At 42.3% G+C, this 23,897-nt stretch overlaps 1 protein-coding gene across 1 annotated transcript in view; it reads left to right on the forward strand.

Moving 5' to 3' along the window:
• The window catches only part of LOC126101233 (uncharacterized), a 68,085-nt gene that overhangs the window by 20,728 nt on the left and 23,460 nt on the right, over positions 1–23,897 (forward strand). The window contains exon 2 of the mRNA XM_049911922.1: positions 21,580–21,740. Within this exon, the coding sequence (XP_049767879.1) occupies positions 21,580–21,740 (161 nt within the window). The remainder of the gene's footprint in view (positions 1–21,579; positions 21,741–23,897) is intronic.

The raw sequence follows: 23,897 nt of genomic DNA on the forward strand, positions 1-23,897 counted from the left end.
GGCAATAGTTAGTGACTCACCCCGTATGTGAAAGACTGGAAGGTTCGCGAGAATACGGCAGGTAAGCGATACTATGACAAAAGGGGAGGTGGGGGTAAATGTATACACTTCTTCTAATTGTTGTGGGCAAACATATTACAGTTTGTCACATACGTCTCGTGAATTGAGTGCAGTCCGTCCAATAGTTTGGCGGGAGCCAATAGGAAGGCTTCTACAGAACTGTATTCTGAGGAAACCCAGGCCCACAGGCTCATACACGTTTGGGGTGTTCAGCAGACAGATATTTTGCTATTGTTGACTGGGTCAGCTTTTCTGGCAATTCTTGAAAACACGTCTCAGAACGTTGTTCAACGTCCAGGTATTTACCCCAGCGACATTAAAGTGCCCATTCCTCCTGAGGAAGGCAGCACAGCTTCTGGGACTCTGGAATCTTTAACAGCTGTCCAGCATGGCGACCAGAGGCTCCTCGCTTTGGAGCGGTACAGCTCCGACATGCTGGTGAAGGTTCCCCATCTGCTGGCGGTGGGGGCAGCTGTTCACATATGACCTGGTGGTGGTGGCTGGGTCAGAGGCAGAAGCATCGGGGGGGGGGGGAGAGGTGAATTAAACATCCTACTGTCCCCATTGACTGACAAGTCTCAGCCAGAATGGTTTGAGAGCAATATACCAGAATTCTAAGTGACTTACTTTCACTAGCATGGCAAGGCAACCGACAGACATAAAGTAATTAGCGTTGGATATCTATAACTATTTGACGATGGTTACGAATATGATTCGTGAGCTGCAGCGGTAATCAGGCGTTTTTCGTTGTGGCGAGATCTCTTGACGAAAATTCAGTCTCCCACCTCTACAAGAAGAGACAGCCATCGTAATGAAATCATCTGTATTACCCAATTTCTAAAGCGATGTGTAGTATTAAACTAATATTTACAGCTCCTCTGTCCAGACATTTGGCTACGTTAAGAGACTTTGTATGTCATGACATATCTGGATTTGACTACGTGAAGAGAGTTAGAAAGTGAGAAGACATCCTGTAACAGAGAGAGAGCATGCTCTCAGCACTCCATCATCAGCCAAATATGAGTTTAATATTCTAGTCCTGTGATGCAGGATGTAATAGATACTGAGCCGATAAGAACAGACTATTTTACCTGATGAGAGAATTCTTAGGAGAAATACAGGCTTTGTCATAATGTTATGCAGGATTTTCAAACTAAGAATCAGCATGTAACATTACTTTTCGTTATTGTATTTTCATTCCCCATCCCAATATGGACAGAGGAGGGTTGTCAGCGGCACAGTCCGCTGCTCTTCAGCCGAGTGACAGTATAAATAAAAGTATGAAATGAGACACATAAAAGGCGATAAAAAAAGGGGGTGCAGAAGAACATAACTAGGGGAGACAGTGGGGGTTAAAATAGACACATGCAAAGAGACATTCATTGTGAGACAGTTAAAAAAGTCCACATAAAGATTGGCGATTTGCAGAGCACATAAAATACGCTGAAGTCAAATGCACAAGTTAAAAGTTGGGCACAGCAGTGAAACACATCAGAACGATGACACTTTAAAACCACTGCGTAAAAAGGAGCACACATGATGAGGAATAAATCCTGCTGGGAGGGACCTGATGAGGGAGGGCAAACCTGAGGAAAATCAGGGAGAGGAGGGGGCAGCGGGGGAAGGGGGCTGGAGGGAGTGGGATGAGGGTAAAGGGAGACAGGGGTCTCACTAAGGGGCAAGAGAGAGGCTGGGTGGGAGAGGAAGAGGGAAGGCAAGTCAGGAGGGAGTGCAGAGATGCAGAAGGGATGCACAGGAAAGGGAGGGGATGTAAGAGGGAGGAAAAAACCGCTCAGGGGAAGGGAAGGGAAGGAGAGAGGGAGCCCTTAGAGGGGGAGGGGGGAAGGAGAGGTTAGAGTTGGTAGGAGGGGTAGATATCAGGTCAAACCTCATAATCCGTGAGAGGTAGGGACTGGAAGGTACGTTGGTGGAGATCATGGAGATGGAGAGAGAATGGGACATGACGGTAAACGTGCAGCAATGGGATGGGGGTAGAGAGGATAGGGGACACCAGGGGGTGTGGTGGATCGAGCCTGTGGGTGATGTACAGGGTACCAATGTGTTCAAGGAAAAGGAGAGTACATGAGAAGAGGATGAGGTCATAGAGGATGCGTATGAGGGAAGGGAAGTGGATATGTAAGGTGAGGTGAAGTGCATGACATTCAACGATTTGGAGAGTTTTATAGAATCTGGATGGGGCAGAAATCAAGGCAACACTGGCATAGCAAATGATGGGATGGTTCAAGTATTGGTAGGTGTGAAGGATGGTGGAAGGATGCAGTCCCCATGACTGGCCAGATAAGAGTTTCAGGAGACAGAGTCTATTGTGGGCTTTGTGTTGGATTTTAAGGAGATGAGGAGTCCAGGTGAGGTGATGGTCAAGGGTGAGGCCAAGGTATTTCAGATTAGGAGTGAGGTGAATAGTACGATCATGTATGGTAAGGTAGCCAGAAGGAGGGGGTGGTATGACCTATGATGACTGACTGGGTCTTGGAAGGGTTGATGCAAAGGAACCACTGGTTGCACCAGGTGGTGAACTGGTCGAGGTGGATCTGAAGGGTACATTGGGATCATTGAAGGGTGGAATAGAGGGCCAGGAATGCGATGTCATCAACAAATTGGAGGAGGTGAAGAGGTGGTGGCTGTTTCGGCATATCTGCATGATACAGGAGATAAAGGAGAGGGAAGGGACGGAGGCTTGATGTATGCTGGTGGTAGGATACAGAGTACAGGTGTTGGTATTTTGGAGGGACGACTGGAGGGGAAGCAAGCAACGAGATGAACTAAACTGATGGAGTTTAAAGAACAGCCTTGGATGCTATACACTGACATAGGCGTTCTGGAGGTCGAGAAGAACAAAGATAGTGGAGCAATGGGAGTTAAGTAGGAGGCAAAGAAGATTGGTCAAGTTAAGGAGCTGGTCAGCTGAGAAGGAGCGCTAAAAGCCACACTGGGTAAGGGGAAGGAGGTGGTGCTCGTTAAGGTAGTGATCAATATGGCAGGAGAGATGGACTCTAAGACCTTACTGAACAGAGAGGTGAGGCAGATGGGAAGATAGTAACAGGTGTCAGAGGGGGCTTTGTTGGGTTTAGGGAACAGAAGGACGTGGGAAGTCTTCCACAGGTTGGGGTGGAGGCCAATGGAGAGGATGATACACGAGGTAGCACGGACAGCCAGGAAGGGGGCAAATCCTTGAGGTGGTGCTAGGTTACACCATAGTGACCAGGGGCAGTGTTGCATTTGGAGCAGAGCATGAGTTTGATGTTGTGTGCGGTATTGGGAGTGTTTTTGTCTGAGGGGGTAACTGATCCAAGTATTAGAAACTGGGGGCGAGTTGTGGGATGGATGTATTGGAGCATTCAAAGTCTGTGGCGAAGAGGGAGTAATCAAAGTGAGGATCGTCGAGAATGGAGGAGGTGGGAAGTAAAACGGTTACGCTTACTGAGATTGTCAGGGAAGGGGCATTCGTTGTGGAGAAGGGGATAATGCAGAGTGGGATGGTTACCAGTGAGGCAGTGAAAGGCAGAACAGAATCTGGAGGAGTTGACAGGGAGGGCAAAGTTGAGTCATGTACATGTCAGGTACCAGGTCCGCCGTTTCTCTGCTGTTAAGAGGTTGTGGATGTGTCGTTGTAATTGCTGGTGGCAGAGGAGTGTATCCCAGTCACGGGTGCGCAGGAAGGAGCAGTAGAGCCTGTGGGATTCACAGAGAAGAAGGGAGGCCTGTGGAGGAAGAGTAGTACAGTGAAGGTAGATAAATTTGATAGGAACTTGGGCCTCCACGGCATCAGTGATGGTCTTCTGGAGGAAAGACGAGGCTTGAGTGATGTTAGCTGAATGGTGAAATGTAAATGGGTGGCTTTTGACCTGTGAGACAATGGATTCCCTGGAGGTGTATTGACAAAAAAATACCTCTCTTAGAGAGGATAGAGTGGATTTTTTAAAGTGGAAGGTCTATCTTGGCGTGGAACTGCAGTTGGAGCTCTATGTGCAAGCCACAGCTGCTTGTCTCACAGTGTGCTAGGAGTTAGTGAAGCTCATCCACGGCCAGTGCAGGCGTGATCATGAGAGCTCAACTGTTACAATGGCTCTGGCCAGTCAGCTTTTTAGGTACACTCGATAGATGGCGCTGGACTACACTGAAGATGGCTGGCCAGTTTTTTCGTCTTGAGATGCCTTCTTCAAGTAAGATAATGAGCACTATACATGCTAAAATTCGTACATTGTTTTTCTACATTACTGTTGGCTAGCATACAACTTGCAACTGTAAGTAGGTATGAAAGTGTTTCATTCCTGAGTGCTGTTGCTACATGATCCCTGTATATAGGGAGCATGGATTTATGACAGTGGGTCACTGCCCTAATAGTATTACCTGTTCTTATGTCCCTTCCAGCAGCAACTATTTGTTTGAAGATTGGCAGGAGGCTACTTCTTTGCACTTCAATGATAGTTTGCTGCCCTATTATTATTATTATTATTCTTATTCTTTCTTTCGTTCTTTTCTCAGACGTTATGTCTGGTCAAAAATGGAAAGTGACGCGGACCTTGATCAAGCGTGACTTCCTTTTAACTGTACGGTATATGTTATATTGCATTTAGGAACTTTCGGGTGATTGAACATGTATAAATAATTACGGATTTCTGTAGTTGTATATATAAGTTTGGATGTAGCTGTATTGCATTGATGTACTGGTGAATATTGTGTGGTATGACTCCTGTAGTTGATAGTATAATTGGTATAATGTCAACTTTATCCTGATGCCACATGTCCTTGACTTCCTCAGCCAGTTGGATGTATTTTTTAATTTTTTCTCCTGCTTTCTTCTGTATATTTGTTGTATTGGGTATGGATATTTCGATTAGTTGTGTTAATTTCTTCTTTTTATTGGTGAGTATGATGTCAGGTTTGTTATGTGGTGTTGTTTTATCTGTTATAATGGTTCTGTTCCAGTATAATTTGTATTCATCATTCTCCAGTACATTTTGTGGTGCTACTTGTATGTGGGAACGTGTTGTTTTATAAGTTTATATTGTAAGGCAAGCTGTTGATGTATTATTTTTGCTACATTGTCATGTCTTCTGGGGTAGTCTGTATTTGCTAGTATTGTACATCCGCTTGTGATGTGATATACTGTTTCTATTTGTTGTTTGCAAAGTCTGCATTTATCTGTTGTGGTATTGTGATTTTTAATAATATGCTTGCAGTAGTATTTGGTGTTTATTGTTTGATCCTGTATTGCAATCATGAATCCTTCCGTCTCACTGTATATATTGCCTTTTCTTAGCCATGTGTTGGATGTGGCTGTGTTGGATGATACGGGTGCTTGCCATGTAGTGTTTTCTTTTTCCAATTTACTTTCTTCGTATCTGTTGATGTTATGTGATCTAGAGGGTTGTAGAAGTGGTTATGAAATTACAGTGGTGTAGCCGATGTATTTATATGAGTGATTGCTTTGTGTGTTTTGCTAGTTTCTGCTTGTTCTATAAAGAATTTTCTTAAATTGTCTACCTGTCCATAATGTAGGTTTTTTATGTCGATAAATCCCCTTCCTCCTTCCTTTCTGCTTAATGTGAATCTTTCTGTTGCTAAATGTATGTGATGTATTCTATATTTGTGGCATTGTGATCGTGTAAGTGTATTGAGTGCTTCTAGGTCTGTGTTACTCCTTTTCACTACTCCAAATGAGTAGGTCAATATTGGTATAGCATAAGTATTTATAGCTTTTGTCTTGTTTCTTGCTGTCAATTCTGTTTTCAGTATTTTTGTTAGTCTTTGTCTATATTTTTCTTTTAGTTCTTCTTTAATATTTGTATTATCTATTCCTATTTTTTGTCTGTATCCTAGATATTTATAGGCATCAGTTTTTTCCATCGCTTCTATGCAGTCGCTGTGGTTATCCAATATGTAATCTTCTTGTTAAATGTGTTTTCCCTTGACTATGCTATTTTTCTTACATTTGTCTGTTCCAAAAGCCATATTTATATCATTGCTGAATACTTCTGTTATCTTTAGTAATTGGTTGAGTTGTTGATTTGTTGCTGCCAGTAGTTTTAGATCATCTATGTATAGCAAATGTGTGATTTTTTGTTGGTATGTTCCAGTAATATTATATCCATAATTTGTATTATTTAGCATGTTGGATAGTGGGTTCAGAGCAAGGCAGAACCAGAAAGGACTTAATGAGTCTCCTTGGTATATTCTATGCTTAATCTGTATTGGCTGTGATGTGATATTATTTGAATTTGTTTGGATATTAAGTGTGGTTTTCCAATTTTTCATTACTATGTTTAGGAACTGTATCAATTTAGGATCTACTTTGTATATTTCCAATATTTGTAGTAACCATGAGTGGGGTACACTATCAAAAGCTTTTTGGTAATCAATGTATGCGTAGTGTAGCGACCTTTGTTTAGTTTTAGACTGATATGTCACCTCTGCATCTATTATCAGTTGCTCTTTACATCCTCGTGCTCCTTTGCAGCAGTCGTTTTGTTCTTCATTTATAATTTTGTTCTGTGTTGTATGTGTCATTAATTTCTATGTAATGACTGAAGTTAATATTTTGTATATTGTTGGTAGGCATGTTATGGGGCGATATTTAGCTGGGTTTGCTGTGGCTGCTTGATCTTTAGGTTTCAGATAAGTTATTCCATGTGTAAGTGTATCATGGAATGTGTATGGGTCTGCAATGTAACTGCTAAATAATTTAGTTAGATGTGAATGTGTTGAAGTGAACTTCTTTAGCCAGAAATTTGGTATTTTATCTTTTCCAGGGGCTTTCCAATTGTGAGTAGAATTAATTGCTTGGGTGACTTCATGTTGCAAAATTATCACTTCAGGCATCCGCGGTATCATCTTGTATGTGTCTGTTTCTGCTTGTATCCACCGTGCATGCCTGTTATATTGTACTGGGTTGACTATATGTTGCTCCAGAGGTGTTCCATGTCTGTTATGCTTGGTGGATTGTCTATTTTAATGTGTGTGTTATCTATTGTCTGGTAAAATTTCTTTTGGTTTGTGTTGAATGTTTGGTTTAGTTTCCTTCTGTTTTCACTTTTTTTGTATCTTCTATTATTATTGACTTTTTTTTCTCAGACTTAAGTCTGGTTAAAAATGGAACGTGACGCGGACCTCGGTCAAGCGTGACTTCCTTGTAACTGTATGGTATATGTTATATTGCATTTAGGAACTTTCGGGTAATTGAACATGTATCAATAATTACAGATTTTTGTAGTTGTATATATATGTTTGGATGTTGCTGTATTGCATTGATGTACTGGTGAATATTGTGAGGTATGACTCCTGTAGTTGATAGTATAATTGGGATAATGTCGACTTTATCCTGATGCCACATGTCCTTGACTTCCTCAGCCAGTTTGATGTATTTTTCAATTTTTTCTCCTGTTTTCTTCTGTATATTTGTTGTGTTGGGTATGGATATTTCAATTAGTTGTGTTAATTTCTTCTTTTTATTGGTGAGTATGATGTCAGGTTTGTTATGTGGTGTTGTTTTATCTGTTATAATCGTTCTGTTCCAGTATAATTTGTATTCATCATTCTCCAGTACATTTTGTGGTGTGTACTTGTATGTGGGAACGTGTTGTTTTATTAGTTTATGTTTTATGGCAAGTTGTTGATGTATTATTTTTGCTACATTGTCATGTCTTCTGAGGTATTCTGTATTTGCTAGTATTGTACATCCGCTTGTGATGTGATCTACTGTTTCTATTTGTTGTTTGCAAAGTCTGCATTTATCTGTTGTGGTATTGGGATCTTTAATAATATGCTTGCTGTAATATCTGGTGTTTATTGTTTGATCCTGTATTGCGATCATGAATCCTTCCGTCTCACTGTATATATTGCCGTTTCTTAGCCATGTGTTGGATGCGTCTTGATCTATGTGTGGCTGTGTTAGATGATACGGGTGCTTGCCGTGTAGTGTTTTCTTTTTCCAATTTACTTTCTTTGTATCTGTTGATGTTATGTGATCTAAAGGGTTGTAGAAGTGGTTATGAAATTGCAATGGTGTAGCTGATGTATTTATATGAGTGATTGCTTTGTGTATTTTGCTAGTTTCTGCTCGTTCTAGAAAGAATTTTCTTAAATTGTCTACCTGTCCATAATGTAGGTTTTTTATATCTATAAATCCCCTTCCACGTTCCTTTCTGCTTAATGTGAATCTTTCTGTTGCTGAATGTATGTGATGTATTCTATATTTGTGGCATTGTGATCGTGTAAGTGTATTGAGTGCTTCTAGGTCTGTGTCACTCCATTTCACACACTGTCCGCCGCTCGTGGTCTCGCGGTAGCGTTCTCGCTTCCCGAGCACGGGGTCCCGGGTTCGATTCCCGGCGGGGTCAGGGATTTTCACCTGCCTCGAGATGACTGGGTGTTTGTGTTGTCCTCATCATTTCATCATCATCCAGGAAAGTGGCGAAATTGGACTGAGCAAAGATTGGGTAATTGTACGGGCGCTGATAACCACGCAGTTGAGCGCCCCACAAACCAAACATCATCATCACTCCATTTCACTACTCCAAATGAGTAGGTCAATACTGGTATAGCATAAGTATTTATAGCTTTTGTCTTGTTTCTTGCTGTCAATTCTGTTTTCAGTATTTTTGTTAGTCTTTGTTTATATTTTTCTTTTAGTTCTTCTTTAATATTTGTATTATCTATTCCTATTTTTTGTCTGTATCCTAGGTATTTATAGGCATCTGTTTTTTCCATCGCTTCTATGCAGTCGCTGTGGTTATCCAATATGTAATCTTCTTGTTTAGTGTGTTTGCCCTTGACTATGCTATTTTTCTTACATTTGTCTGTTCCAAAAGCCATATTTATATCATTGCTGAATACTTATGTTATCTTTAGTAATTGGTTGAGTTGTTGATTTGTTGCTGCCAGTAGTTTTAGATCATCCATATATAGCAAATGTGTGATTTTGTGTGGGTATGTTCCAGTAATATTGTATCCATTATTATTATTATTATTATTATTATTATTATTATTATTATTATTATCCTTCCCATATAGGACTATTTGCTAGACTAATAGCGAAAATATCCTCTCTACATCCAGAAGTTACTGGTGAGACTGGCTAGAGCGACTCTCTAGCACTTGATCAATGTGTGAGTACACCTCCATGACTCCCATGCTCCACAGCTGGGTGAAAAAATTTAAATTTTGCGGCTCATTTTTGAATTTCCCACCAATTTCTGAATTTACTGTGAACAGGAGTAGTGGACTTAGACAGCGCAAGTATTCTAGGTCGGTCATATTGGACTGTGATGTAGTAGTTAGACTGTGTCAGTGTTAAAAATGTGATATAATGAAGAGAGTACTTAGTAACCTACATCATTCCACACCAGCGATAAACACGTTTAGTTTTAATAAATAATGAATATTTTGTTATTAATTTTATTATTTTAATACCATTATAATATGCTCTGCAATGCAATGAAATTAGGATTTGTTTTACAGCAGAATTCGAATTTATTAAGAAAAAATGAATTTGCCACCGATTTCGAATTTTCTGTCACTATTCCAGGTGTGAGAGGGAAGGGGAAATGAATTGATCAGTTTAATTAATTTGATATAAAATGCATAGAACCTTTCTTTTATCTTCCAAACTTCAAAGTCAAAGGTTCTAGGTTCAAGTCCTGGACCGGCACACAGGTTTGATCTCTGAGAGGAAAGGGCTGGGGACTTCCTAGAGAGGATGGGGATAGTTAAGTGATTAATTTAATTATTTAGTCAATTAATTTGATATCAATTTGATGTCGAATTATGGTAGTAAACAAAGGTCCATTCGTGTATCTCTACTAAGCTAAGAAAATGGCGCGAAAGAAAGGACACTTGTACTAACCTCAGTCACCCGACCGCTACCTCTTCCTAAGGATTTGTGGGAAAAGAACTTGGACATAAGTCTTTATTTAATCATATTCATGCAGTACGGCCATCTAGGGTGTTCACCACGCGATCCGGACTCCAACTGACATGGTACACAGTGCTACCGCCAGAGGGCCTCTCATCTGTGACATATTCCAAGATGGCGGCAAGTGTTCATCAACAGCTCCAGACTCCAACTGAGTTAGTACACAGCGCTACCGACACAGGGCGCTATGGTGACGTCAGCTGATGACGCAAGTAACGTAATCCAAGATGGTGGCAAACAGCGTGTTCACCACGAGGCCTAGTACATGTTGACAACACCAGAGAACGCTATCATGGACTTGGAATGAATTTTTGCGACTGACACACCCACCTGGACTTGGAAGGAAATAGTTGAAGTCTCCACCACGATCCTCAACCGACCACCACGTCCCCTTACAACCCATGTTTTTGGTTAATGTACACTAACATGCATTAATGTGCACTAAGGTGTAGTAACGTGTACTGAAGTGTACTAACGTGCATTAATGAGGACTAACGTGCACTAACATGTACTAACGTACACAGTGCATGATGTCATCCAAGATGGTGGGGGAAATGGCGGGAAAACGACTCTGCCTATGACGGACAAAAGTTTTTATTTTGCAAGAAATGTCTCCACCATGAGATCTAGACTCCAACTGACCTAGTACACTTTACTGCCACCAGAGGGTGCTGTCATCCCTCCTGTGACCTAATCCCAGTTTGTGGTCTGTAGGGGGAAAATGGTGCGAGAATGACTCAAGCTTTGCTGGGCTGCTGGGAAGAGTAAGGAAGGAGTGTTCTCTATTTATTTTGGAACATCTTATTTAAGGATGGAGTATATTTATCACACTGTCACAAAACACTCGCCCTGATGTACTCGGGGTCACAATAAACAGTCTGTAGACACACAAACAACTCCTAATTTACAGAAATAATTTCAGTACAGCTATCAAACACATACTAAGTATTAATTCGCTATTCAGTCGTCTAGAGGATGGTAAAGTTAACTCAGATACATTCCTACACAGCAACCACTGCTCCTAAATAATGCAGCACAGTGATGTGTGGACACGCTCAGTACTCATAAACCGTCCAAATAAAGCAAAGCACAGCCTACAGACCCATGTGCAAAATAATGCAATCAACACCACAAACACCGTCCGCCAATCCCCTGTCCATTAGAGTGCTCTGACATCAGAGAAGCTCTTGTCCACTTAAGTGTTCACCTAGACACAGGTGCTGGCACGACCAGCCAGGGAAGCGTGCGCTGTGTCAGTCGCGAGTTGCCGCCGAACGCAGGTGAAAGTTGCATCTACTTTTAGGTGTACAGCCACTGTTATACTGACGTTACAGAACTCCAATGCGCAGCTTCCATATGCGGGACACCTCCGTGCAGCACATGTCTTTACCGTTGATGACAGAGTACCTACAGACCTTCGCGAACCCATCTAACCCATCTAATAGGAATGTTTGGATGGCTGCATGCTGCGCCATTCTGGGGAGTATTGCGAAATTTCTTTATCTGTGCTGGGTCCCCACTGCAGCTTTACATCATCGCGCCAGCATCAGTGCCTAGGTGACTTCTATATTGGATGAAGTTAGTTGAGCTTTTGTAGTTCGTAATTTTTCTCTGTTTGGGGGTAGAGTATAATGATGATAGCATGTTGGGCTGACTGATTTGAAGGGATGCGGATCTGCTTTTGGCTGTGGTATGCAAGATGTGTGGGGGGTGACTAAAACCACTTTGGAATTTGACTGTAGTAGCTAGGTTTGGGAAAGGTGACTTGTTTTGAGGTACGAGGTGCATTCAAGTTCTAAGGCCTCCAATTTTTTTTCTAATGAACTACTCACCCGAAATCGATGAAACTGGCGTTACTTCTCGACGTAATCGCCCTGCAGATGTACACATTTTTCACAACGCTGACGCCATGATTCCGTGGCAGCGGCGAAGGCTGCTTTAGGAGTCTGTTTTGACCACTTGAAAATCGCTGAGGCAATAGCAGCACGGCTGGTGAATGTGCGGCCACAGAGAGTGTCTTTCATTGTTGGAAAAAGCCAAAAGTCTCTAGGAGCCAGGTCAGGTGAGTAGGGAGCATGAGGAATCACTTCAAAGTTGTTATCACGAAGAAACTGTTGCGTAACGTTAGCTCGATGTGCGAGTGCGTTGTCTTGGTGAAACAGCACACGCACAGCCCTTCCTGGACGTTTTTGTTGCAGTGCAGGAAGGAATTTGTTCTTCAAAACATTTTCGTAGGATGCACCTGTTACCGTAGTGCCCTTTGGAACGCAATGGGTAAGGATTACGCCCTCGCTGTCCCAGAACATGGACACCATCATTTTTTCAGCACTGGCGGTTACCCGAAATTTTTTTGGTGGCGGTGAATCTGTGTGCTTCCATTGAGCTGACTGGCGCTTTGTTTCTGGATTGAAAAATGGCATACATGTCTCATCCATTGACGCAACAGACGAAAAGAAAGTCCCATTCATGCTGTTGTTGTGCGTCAACATTGCTTGGCAACATGCCACACGGGCAGCCATGTGGTCGTCCGTCAGCATTCGTGGCACCCACCTGAATGACACTTTTCGCATTTTCAGGTCGTCATGCAGGATTGTGTGCACAGAACCCACAGAAATGCCAACTCTGGAGGCGATCTGTTCAACAGTCATTAGGCGATCCCCCAAAACAATTCTCTCCACTTTCTCGATCATGTCGTCAGACCGGCTTGTGCGAGTCTGAGGTTGTTTCGGTTTGTTGTCACACGATGTTCTGCCTTCATTAAACTGTTGCACCTATGAACGCACTTTCGACACATCCATAACTCCATCACCACATGTCTCCTTCAACTGTCGATGAATTTCAATTGGTTTCACACCACGCAAATTCAGAAAACGAATGATTGCACGCTGTTCAAGTAAGGAAAACGTCGCCATTTTAAGTATTTAAGACAGTTCTCATTCTCGCCGCTAGCGGTAAAATTCCATCTGGTGTACTGTGCTGCCATCTCTGGGACGTATTGACAATGAACGCGGCCTCATTTTAAAACAATGGGCATGTTTCTATCTCTTTCCAGTCTGGAGAAAAAAAATCAGAGGCCTTAGAACTTGAATGCACCTCGTATGAGAGTGCCAGAAATATGACTGAGTGGTGGTTGTAATCATAAAAGGAATTGTCAATAGGATCCAACAAAGGTATGTGCTTGGATGGAAAAGCCCATTCCAAATCATGGACATCATTTCTAGCAGATAGCGTTACACTAGAAATCTGAGAAACTAGTGTACATTTTCTTACGACTTCAATTGTCACATCATCTACTACTACTGTTAGTGTTCCTTCTCAATCAGTCATCGCTTATAACTCAGTGGATATATCACGGAACCTCTGATATGGTATTGAGACAGAATGCGCTACAAATACTATAGAATTATTAGTTTGAGGGAGTGTCAAATACTTCTTACATACTACGTTCCTTAGCCAAATCACTTTCAAAATGTGGTAATTTTATCACGAGGTTGCATGGTGGGCTATGTGTTGGTCTGATAATACAGATTGCTACAATCACCATCACAGTATTTGTCCAGAAAAAACCACCTCATTCAGAGGTAATGTCATACCTCAATTCGTAAAGCGGGTATTGCTTTTAACATGGATACTTGTGTGCACTTGTAGAACCAAGATCGCTTGTGACAGTAACATGCAGTAGTTGTTACGATCGGTATTTTTTAACATCTGGCTAATTCCGTCTCTCTTTCTACGACACAGTAGCAGCACTCGCAGGAAGAAATCTAAGAGACATGCGCGTCCATCGTTGATTTTTGGTCAGTATTATTTCGTATCATAGGCAATCATCTAGTGACCAAGTATTATACTTAGTAGTAGGGATGCGTGTTACATTCGCATTTGAGCATCAGGTTTATAAAGTACATGTTTGTGCAAAGGAAATGACTATGTCCAGTCATAAGGAAGGTACATATATTTCCCTTTCAGAGCTACAACCTTCGGCAGGGTGTATTTCCGATACTTTGCTCATTGTGGAATGCCGTTCAATTGAGGTCGCAATCATAACATTTAATTGTAAGTATAATTGCAAAAAATATATGTGACCGGTTTTCTAGAATGATTCTGTGTATGCATGGTCTGTGGTGGGAATGATTCACGTTTCCTGTTAACAGCAGCATCCGTCCGAATGCAAAGGCCTGTTGGCGTGTAGGAATGTATCTGAGTTAACTTTATCATCCTCTAGACGACTGAATAGTGAATTAATACTTAGTATGTGTTGGATAGCTTTCGTGATCAAGTGGAAATTTGAGAATGAATATGGAGGTGCGTTTGCGTTGGATTGTTATTCCCTCCCATGTAAATTGTTCGGTTGACTGCTTCTGCATATTTCGCGCCTTTATTTAGTTGAGAGAAGATCGATTGTGGGGTGTGCATCTAGCCGGTAAAAGAGACGTTTGCTTGTTCTCTAGATATGAGAAACACCTTAGTTGGCTTGTAAATTATATAGATGATTTGGAATCTGTTACATCAGCGAGATCGGTATTCGCGGGTAGGAATATCATTTTTCATCTGTTTGTTTCTAGTTACTCAGTGGTCTAGAGCACACTCCACCTTGCTTAAGTTTCGGGTTTGTACAGAAACAATTTCCAGTCTATATCTTCGGAATTATGTTGCGTGAGCGATCGGGAGGCTACTGCTGTGTGCTTGATATCGAGAAGTACCGCGAAAATGATATAATACACTCCTGGAAATGGAAAAAAGAACACATTGACACCGGTGTGTCAGACCCACCATACTTGCTCCGGACACTGCGAGAGGGCTGTACAAGCAATGATCACACGCACGGCACAGCGGACACACCAGGAACCGCGGTGTTGGCCGTCGAATGGCGCTTGCTGCGCAGCATTTGTGCACCGCCGCCGTCAGTGTCAGCCAGTTTGCCGTGGCATACGGAGCTCCATCGCAGTCTTTAACACTGGTAGCATGCCGCGACAGCGTGGACGTGAACCGTATGTGCAGTTGACGGACTTTGAGCGAGGGCGTATAGTGGGCATGCGTGAGGCCGGGTGGACGTACCGCCGAATTGCTCAACACGTGGGGCGTGAGGTCTCCACAGTACGTCGATGTTGTCGCCAGTGGTCGGCGGAAGGTGCACGTGCCCGTCGACCTGGGACCGGACCGCAGCGACGCACGGATGCACGCCAAGACCGTAGGATCCTACGCAGTGCCGTATGGGACCGCACCGCCACTTCCCAGCAAATTAGGGACACTGTTGCTCCTGGGGTATCGGCGAGGACCATTCGCAACCGTCTCCACAAAGCTGGGCTACGGTCCCGCACACCGTTAGGCCGTCTTCCGCTCACGCCCCAACATCGTGCAGCCCGCCTCCAGCGGTGTCGCGACAGGCGTGAATGGAGGGACGAATGGAGACGTGTCGTCTTCAGCGATGAGAGTCGCTTCTGCCTTGGTGCCAATGATGGTCGTATGCGTGTTTGGCGCCGTGCAGGTGAGCGCCACAATCAGGACTGCATACGACCGAGGCACACAGGGCCGACACCCGGCATCATGGTGTGGGGAGCGATCTCCTACACTGGCCGTACACCACTGGTGATCGTCGAGGGGACACTGAATAGTGCACGGTACATCCAAACCGTCATCGAAACCATCGTTCTACCATTCCTAGACCGGCAAGGGAACTTGCTGTTCCAACAGGACAATGCACGTCCGCATGTATCCCGTGCCACCCAACGTGCTGTAGAAGGTGTAAGTCAACTACCCTGGCCAGCAAGATCTCCGGATCTGTCCCCCATTGAGCATGTTTGGGACTGGATGAAGCGTCGTCTCACGCGGTCTGCACGTCCAGCACGAACGCTGGTCCAACTGAGGCGCCAGGTGGAAATGGCATGGCAAGCCGTTCCACAGGACTACATCCAGCATCTCTACGATCGTCTCCATGGGAGAATAGCAGCCTGCATTGCTGCGAAAGGTGGATATACACTGTACTAGTGCCGACATTGTGCATTCTCTGTTGCCTGTGTCTATGCCTGTGGTTCTGTCAGTGTGATCATGTGATGTATCTGACCCCAGGAATGTGTCAATAAAGTTTCCCCTTCCTGGGACAATTAATTCACGGTGTTCTTATTTCAATTTCCAGGAGTGTATTATGGTGAACCATGCAAAAATACTTGTGTTCTTGTATTCAAGCTCCTGTCATCAGTGGAATAGCAGTGTAATTGAGTAGGAGTATTTCTGCATTTGATGATATGTATGGCACTATGCGTGGTTTAGTTGTCGCTGCAGTATGGCGATCAGTGTAAAATAGTCTCGTCTGTAGAAAGAGAGAAAATTCAGACGTGCTTCCCTAGGACTGAGGAGCATCGTGACACATAGCTGGTGTGAGTGTAGGTATACCATAATTGTTTTGGTTTTGTTTTACTTCACTGTTGTGTAAAATGTGTCTATATTGCATTGTAAAGTTACTGTGGTTTATGTTGTTTAAAATGTGTATATATGGCATTGTAAAGTTACTGTGGTTTATGTTGTGGTATGACTAGAGAAGATTACTCTGTGTCCTATCGTGAGGTACATATAGATTCAGCACATCGATAACCGTGAGAGATTTTTTTTTACATGGAAAATTATGTGCTCTATAGATACTGAGATTGGTTCCAGAAGCACAACTGTCAAGAGAAGACATTACCTGTGCATGGATCGGTGTCAGACTGTAGCAGCAATCGTAATATTTAATTGTAGTTACACTGGTAAATATGTTCCTGGCTTCCAATATCCTTTTGAGTCTCCATTGTATTTGACGATCTACAGACAAATTTAGGGGTTTAACTGTCAATGTACCTTAGGGATCTGTGCAAAATAATTTTACCACTGAAAGTCTCATCTGCAGAAAAAAAGTTGGATGGTGCTTCAATACTGACGACAACAGTAATTCAGGGGGTATATTCGATAAGAGCCAATCACAATGCTCGATTTATTCACATTCTTTGTGCTGGCATATAGGCGCCTCTACATAGCAGTGAGAACATTTGCGTATGTTGAGAGCAGGGAGGGTAACACGTGATGTTGTGGGTAGTACGTTAGGTCCACGAGGAAGACTGCATTCGACGTTATTCTGCGTTATTTTCGTAAACAGGTTCTGTTAGGGCAGGAATTTTCGTTCATACAGGCTGAGACATCAGTAAATCGAGCAAAACTATTTCTGGGACACTATACAATTTTCGCGAGGTCGACTCAGTTATTGTTTTGCACATAGTCACATGACATGAGTACAAGTTTGAGAACATTGTTAGATGTGTTTGCGAAAGTTTGTAAGTACTCTAAAATCAATGGTAAAGACACATGATGCCCGTAACTGTTCCGCAAATGGGGACCACGTCTTCGAGTTCTATGATGTCAGCATAACAGTGACTGTATACCTGAAAATAGATGCATCTTTCACCTGCATTTGGCGGTGGCTCGTGACTGTGACAGCACACGCTTCCCTGGCTGGTCAAGACAGCACCTGTGTCTAGGTGAACACTTACTTGCATAGGAATGTATCTGGTCTCAGTTATGAAAGGGGCGCCACTGCCTCATGTGTGTGGGACCTTAACGGGCCTCTGTGTGTGGTTTGACAGCTGACAGCCGCATCACTTGGCAGGGGTTGCCACTAACCTCCTGTGCACTTTAGTGACCGGGAGGTGGCGGACGGTATTTGTGGTGTTGATTGCATTATTTTGCACGTGGGTCTGTAGGCTGTGTTTGCGTTATTTGGACAGTTTACGAGTACTGAGTGTGTCTACACATCACTGTGCTACATTATTTAGGAGCAGTTTGCAGATCTGTACTGAAATTATTTCTGTAAATTAGGAGTTGTTTGTGTGTCTACAGACTGTGTATTGTGACCCCAAGCACATCAGGGCGAGTGTTTTGTGTCAGTGTGATAAATATACTCCATCCTTAAATAAAATGTTCCAAAACAAATAGACGGCACTACTTCCTTACTCTTCCCAGCAGCCCAGCAAAGCTTGAGTCATTCTCGCGCCATTTTCCCCCTACAGACCATGAACTGGGATTAGGTCACAGGAGAGGTGACAGTACCCTCTGGTGGCAGTAATGTGTACTAGGTCAGTTGGAGTCTAGATCTCGTGGTGGAGACATTTATTGCAAAAGAAAAACTTATGTCCATCATAGGCAGAGTTGTCTTCCCGCCATTTCTCCCACCATCTTGGATGACATCATGCACTGTGTATGTTAGTACATGTTAGTGCACGTTAGTCCTCATTAATGCACGTTAGTACACTTTAGTACACGTTACTACACCTTAGTGCACGTTAGTGCATGTTAACGTACATTAGCCAACAACATGGTTTGGTAAGGGGACATGGTGGTCGGTTGAGGATTTTGGTGCAGACTTCAACTATTTCCTTCCAAGTCCAGGTGGGAGTGGCAGTCGCAAAAATTCATTTCTACTCCATGGTAGCGCTCTCTGGTGTTTTGATATGTACTATACCTCGTGGTGAACACACTGTTTGCCACCATCTTGGATTATGGTACCTGAATCTTCAGCTGACGTCGCGGTAGCGCCCTGTGTCGGTAGTGCTGTGTACTAAGTCAGTTGGAGTCTGGAGCTCTTGGTGAACACACTGTTTGCCGCCATCTTGGATTCTGTCACAGATGAGAGCTCCCTCTGGTGGTGGCCATGTGTACTAAGTCAGTTGGAGTCCGGATCTCGTGGTGAACACCCTAGATGGTCGTACTGCATGAACATGATTAAATAAAGACTTATGTCCAATTCCTTTTCCTACAAATCTTTAGGAGAAGGTAGCGGTCGGGTGAGTGAGGTTAGTACAAGTGTCCTTTCTTTCGCACCATTTTCTTAGCTTAGTAGAGATACTGGAATTGACCTTTGTTTAGTGCCATAATTCAAACTTGGTGGCATTTCATAGGAAGAAGTGGCGGTCAAGCGACTTAGGTTAGTGGTTGTAGCCCAAGTGACCTATCTTCCCGTGATTTTCTTAGCTTAGTAGAGATAACCGTGGTGTGATGCATTATCCTGTTCGACTTTGAACTTCCCGCCGTTTTTCTGGAGGAGATGGCGGTCGAGTGAGTGAGGTTAGTGCAAGTGTCCGTTCTTTCCCACAATTTTCTTAGCATAGTAGAGATACGTGAATTGACCTTTTGTTACTGCCATAGTTCGAACTCGGCGCCAGTTCAAAGGAAGAAGTGGCAGTCGGGTGACAGGTTAGTGGGGGTAGTCCAAGTGGCCTATCTTCCTGCGATTTTCTTAGCTTAGTAGAGATAACTGTGGTGTGATGCATTATCCTGTTGGAATTTGAACTTCCCGCCATTTTTTTCTGGGAGAATGGTTTAAGTTAGTGGAGGTAGCCCAATTGACCTTTCTCTCACCAAAATTCGAACGTCCCACCAAAAGCCACCATATTGAATGACGTGATGGCCGTCATATTGGATGATGTCATGCAATGTTGCCAAATCTACACGCCGCCATATCAGATGCAGTCATAACCGCCATCTTGTATACATCTGGCAACAATGGAAAGTGGGGCAGAACGCAGATTGTCCAATACCCATGGCGTGTAAAGCTGTAGCAAGATTGGAGAGAACAAAATGCTGGGACCTAAGGATTGATGAAATGTGTGCTGTGTCGCTTGTCTCTTGTGTTGAGTCTTTTTATGTTACCTATATTTAATTTTGTGCCACACAAAAGAGAAAATTAGTAACTAATAGGTAATAAAGAGTGCAAATTTTCTGAAGAGTTCTTATTCTCCTGGTTTCAGATAATCGCACCCAGTATTAATTGTGAGTTTTTTCAAGGGGGGTAGGCTGTCAATCGGGCCGACTGGGAGCAGGAGAGGCACCACAGGACGTTTAAATTTCCACTGCCCGGAATGTAGGTTTCATGGCTTCCAGTACAAAATATTTACACTTGAATTCCACAGAGCGAAATACAGTGACATGCGATAGAAAAACACTGTGTGAAGAGCTGTGGCAGTGCACTTTGGCACACTTACGACCAAATTACATGTTTTAGATTTCCTCGAACATATATGTTTTATAATATCAAAATCTTCAGAAAGATATGCGTTACAAAATGAATACATATTTGAAAAATCAAACTTTTGAAAATTTTTGACGTCCTATCTCAAACGCACGAGGATGGGGGGGCACCATCAAGTTTCTTCCTTGGATCGGAAATATTGTAGATCCAGGGTTGGCGGTACCACAGGGCACGACTTGATCTGAAGGTGTTTCATCTAATTTTTCATTTTATTTCTTGCATACTTAACAACTTGTTACCCAGTATTTTCAAACAGGTCACACATTTTACAATTTACATCACATAATAACATAAGTGTTTCATATTACAAGCAAATATTGTTTACACCAAAGAAAATCAAAGTAATAATAATAGCTACAAATAAAATCAAGCAAAGTATAAAGTGCAGATTTGCGAAAAAATGGAACGTGTTAAGTAAAATTGTTACTAATTTAGAAGAGGATAAAAGAAAGATAGGAAAGGATATATAAGATGGTTGCCCGTCATTCTTAAGGATCGGTATGGAAAGCCTCGGAATTTCATCGAGCCTTTGCCTTGATATTTTCCATTAAAAGTTTTGTATGTAATTTGACTGTATATTAAGGATAGTTATTTACTATTATATATACTGAACTGTGTTTATTTATGGCATTGTATTGTTTTAAAAGCCAGGCAACAAAAGCCAGTCACTATTTATAGACTATCATGAACTACATTTCAAAAGTAATTATTATAATAGTTATTACTGTCAGTTCTGAGGGGCTCGTCATGAAGGCAGATCTCGGAATGGGGTCATCGAATTATTCATTTTTGCCCAATATTTTCTTAATTGTAAATTTGCATGTAGTAATTTTTGTATGCATTTCTGTCTCTAATAATACCGAGCGAGGTGGTACAGTGGTTAGCACACTGGACTCGCATTCGGGAGGACAACGGTTCAATCCCGTCTCTGGCCATCCTGATTTAGGTTTTCTGTGATTTCCCAAAATCCTTTCAGGCAAATGCCGGGATGGTTGCTTTGAAAGGGCACGGCCGATTTCATTCGCCGTCCTTCCCTATCCCGAGCTTGCGCTCCGTCTCTAATGGCCTCGTTGTCGACGGGATGTTAAACGCTAATCTCCTCCTCCTCCTTCTATCTCTAATATTTCCTTACATAATTATAGAAGTTTGTAGCTACGTTTGTGTTATGTGTTACCTTGCGTTACCTCTGCTTCATCTTATGCTACATGATGTTCACTTTCTGTATCACGACTACTGTCATTTAACATGTTGGTTATGTTTAGTTTGGGTACGGGTCCATGTGGCTTTACTCTTGCATGTTCTTCTTCTAAAATTCTTGAAATACTGTTCAGTGTTCTCTCTAGGTCTGGTTGCTGGTCTGAATTCCTAAGGAAGTTGCGTGTGCAGTCTAATGTCGCCTTGCCTGTGTATGACAGGTGCAGTGTGGCACTACATATTCGGGATAGCTAATTTTTATCCAATGCAAGTGTGTTGGATAATGATTATGTCCAATTAGGAAATGTATTATTCGGAATATGTCCACGCATTGTTGCAGACGACTCGCCGACCGATACGAAAGCTGTGACGCGTGCACTGTCCGGCTTGAGAGCAGTCTACAACACGACGGCACCCTGTGGCCAGGAGTCGCGCCTTGAGCTGGTCAACTTGCCTGGAGAAGACATGGACGAGTTCCACTTGCACATTGGACATCAACAAGTAAGTGGCAGCAGCAGACTGATTTTAAAATACAATTATACAGACGGAGTGCGATGTTAGGCAATTTAAAAAAGTGGAAGAGCTAGTACAGGGTTCGGACAAAATATGGAAACACCAAAAACACAATATATTACCGTGCTAATACAGTGCAAGAAAGTCGTTGGCATTTAAGGGGGAACGGTGATGAAAAGCACAAACTATTTCAAAAATGCACCACATCCACAGTTTTGGAGATATGGCAATGAAATTTTGTACAACGCTTTACATGAAAGTAACACATTTACATATAAAATCCTTTGATTATATGTATTCAACTTTTTTAATGAAATTTGAAGTTTTATTTTCAAAAAATACTGTATGTTCCTTTTTCTCAGAAAGTATTCAAGAGATTTCTACAAAAATTTCTCTGTTTCATCTCTTTATATGTTGTAAGCTTCTCTCATGAGTTTTTGGAATAGGTCAAATAGGAGAATTTTCATAATTTTTTAATTATAATTCCACAAGTACAATTTTAAATTCATGCAAAATTCCAAGCAATTTGCCCCATATCTCAGCTTGCAATCATAATTTCAAAATTTGCTCTTGAGACAACGTTTATTAGGTTTACAGAATTATGTGTACAAAATTTCTTAATTCTAGCATTTATAGAATCTGAGAAAAAGTTACATAAACTTTAAGAAACAAACTTTTCAGGAAACGCAATTTAAAGTTCAACCTAACTTTTTTCCTTATGTCACTTCTTCAGGACGCAGCACATTTGTACTCTGGGTCGTCTTTCCCTTCAAGGCTTCTCGTCTGGATTCTTGTTGTCTGTCTTCTTTCCTTTACCGGGTCTTCAACTGACTTTTCAGCTGCAGAGACGCGCTGTAAACCTATTTTTCTCAGAATGTCTTGAGTAAAATTCCTGTCTTTAAGCTTATTCTTTCTAATACCTTCATCCTCCCGATGTTCCCATAATTAAATACAATAACTGCAACATAAGTTGCAATTCTGACAACTGTAGCAATTGCAAATGTGTTTTTAGGGCATCGTTTCCATATGAGTGAATTTAGAGACTCATTTGGATTTTGGGTCTTGCTATGAACACACTTTTTGAGAAGTGCAGGATCGGCCAAAGATGATCTATAAAACCAAAGGGTTTTCTAGATGTATCCTGCACACGTTTGGTTGAAAGTAATACACAGAATCGTTGTTCACTGAGATGGTATTGAAATGCTGCTTCAAAACGTGGGCATGACAGGGAGGCCGCGTCACACTTTTAATTAATTTTTAGGCACTTCGGATGCGATTTTAAAATTGAAACTTTGGGAACCTATTGTCCATAAGTTGTACTAACAAATAAAAAATAAATCGAAAATTGACATTTTTGGTCAATTTCATCAACGTCTCCCGTTAACATGTTTTCTAGTCGTCTCCAAATGTGTAAATGCAGCTCCTGTATGGTTTTCAAGCGAATCTTACAACATGCCTTCTGCAAAATAGTGGCAAGTTCAGGTAACAATAATGGAGGTGGATACCGTTGCGCACCCTTTCTCCAAAGCATACCACAGAGGCTCAATAATATTGAGATATGGCGACTGCGGTGGCCAGAGGAGATGCGAGAAGCTGTGCCACCCATTAGCACTTACATTCCGGACCATGAACATTATGTACGACTGGGTCAGTAGAAGCAGTGGGACAAAGTCGGTTATGGCGCAGTTCTGATATCAAATTAATTGTTTGTTGTTGTTGTTGTTGTGGTATTCAGTCCTGAGACTGGTTTGATGCAGCTCTCCATGCTACTCTATCCTGTGCTAGCTTCTTCGTCTCCCAGTACCTACTGCAGCCAACATTCTTCTGAATCTGTTTAGTGTATTCATCTCTTGGTCTCCCTCTACAATTTTTACCCTCCACGCTGCCCTCCAATGCTAAATTTGTGATCCCTTGATGCCTCAGAACATGTCCTACCAACCGGTCCCTTCTTCTTGTCAAGTTGTGCCACAAACTCCTCTCCAATTCTATTCAGTGCCTCCTCATTAGTTATGTGATCTACCCATCTAATCTTCAGCATTCTTTTGTAGCACCACATTTCGAAAGCTTCTATTCTCTTCTTGTCCAAACTATTTATCGTCCATGTTTCACTTCCATACATGGCTACACTCCATACAAATACTTTCA

The sequence above is a fragment of the Schistocerca cancellata genome, chromosome 9 (assembly GCF_023864275.1).
Source record: "Schistocerca cancellata isolate TAMUIC-IGC-003103 chromosome 9, iqSchCanc2.1, whole genome shotgun sequence".
NCBI lineage: Eukaryota > Metazoa > Arthropoda > Insecta > Orthoptera > Acrididae > Schistocerca > Schistocerca cancellata.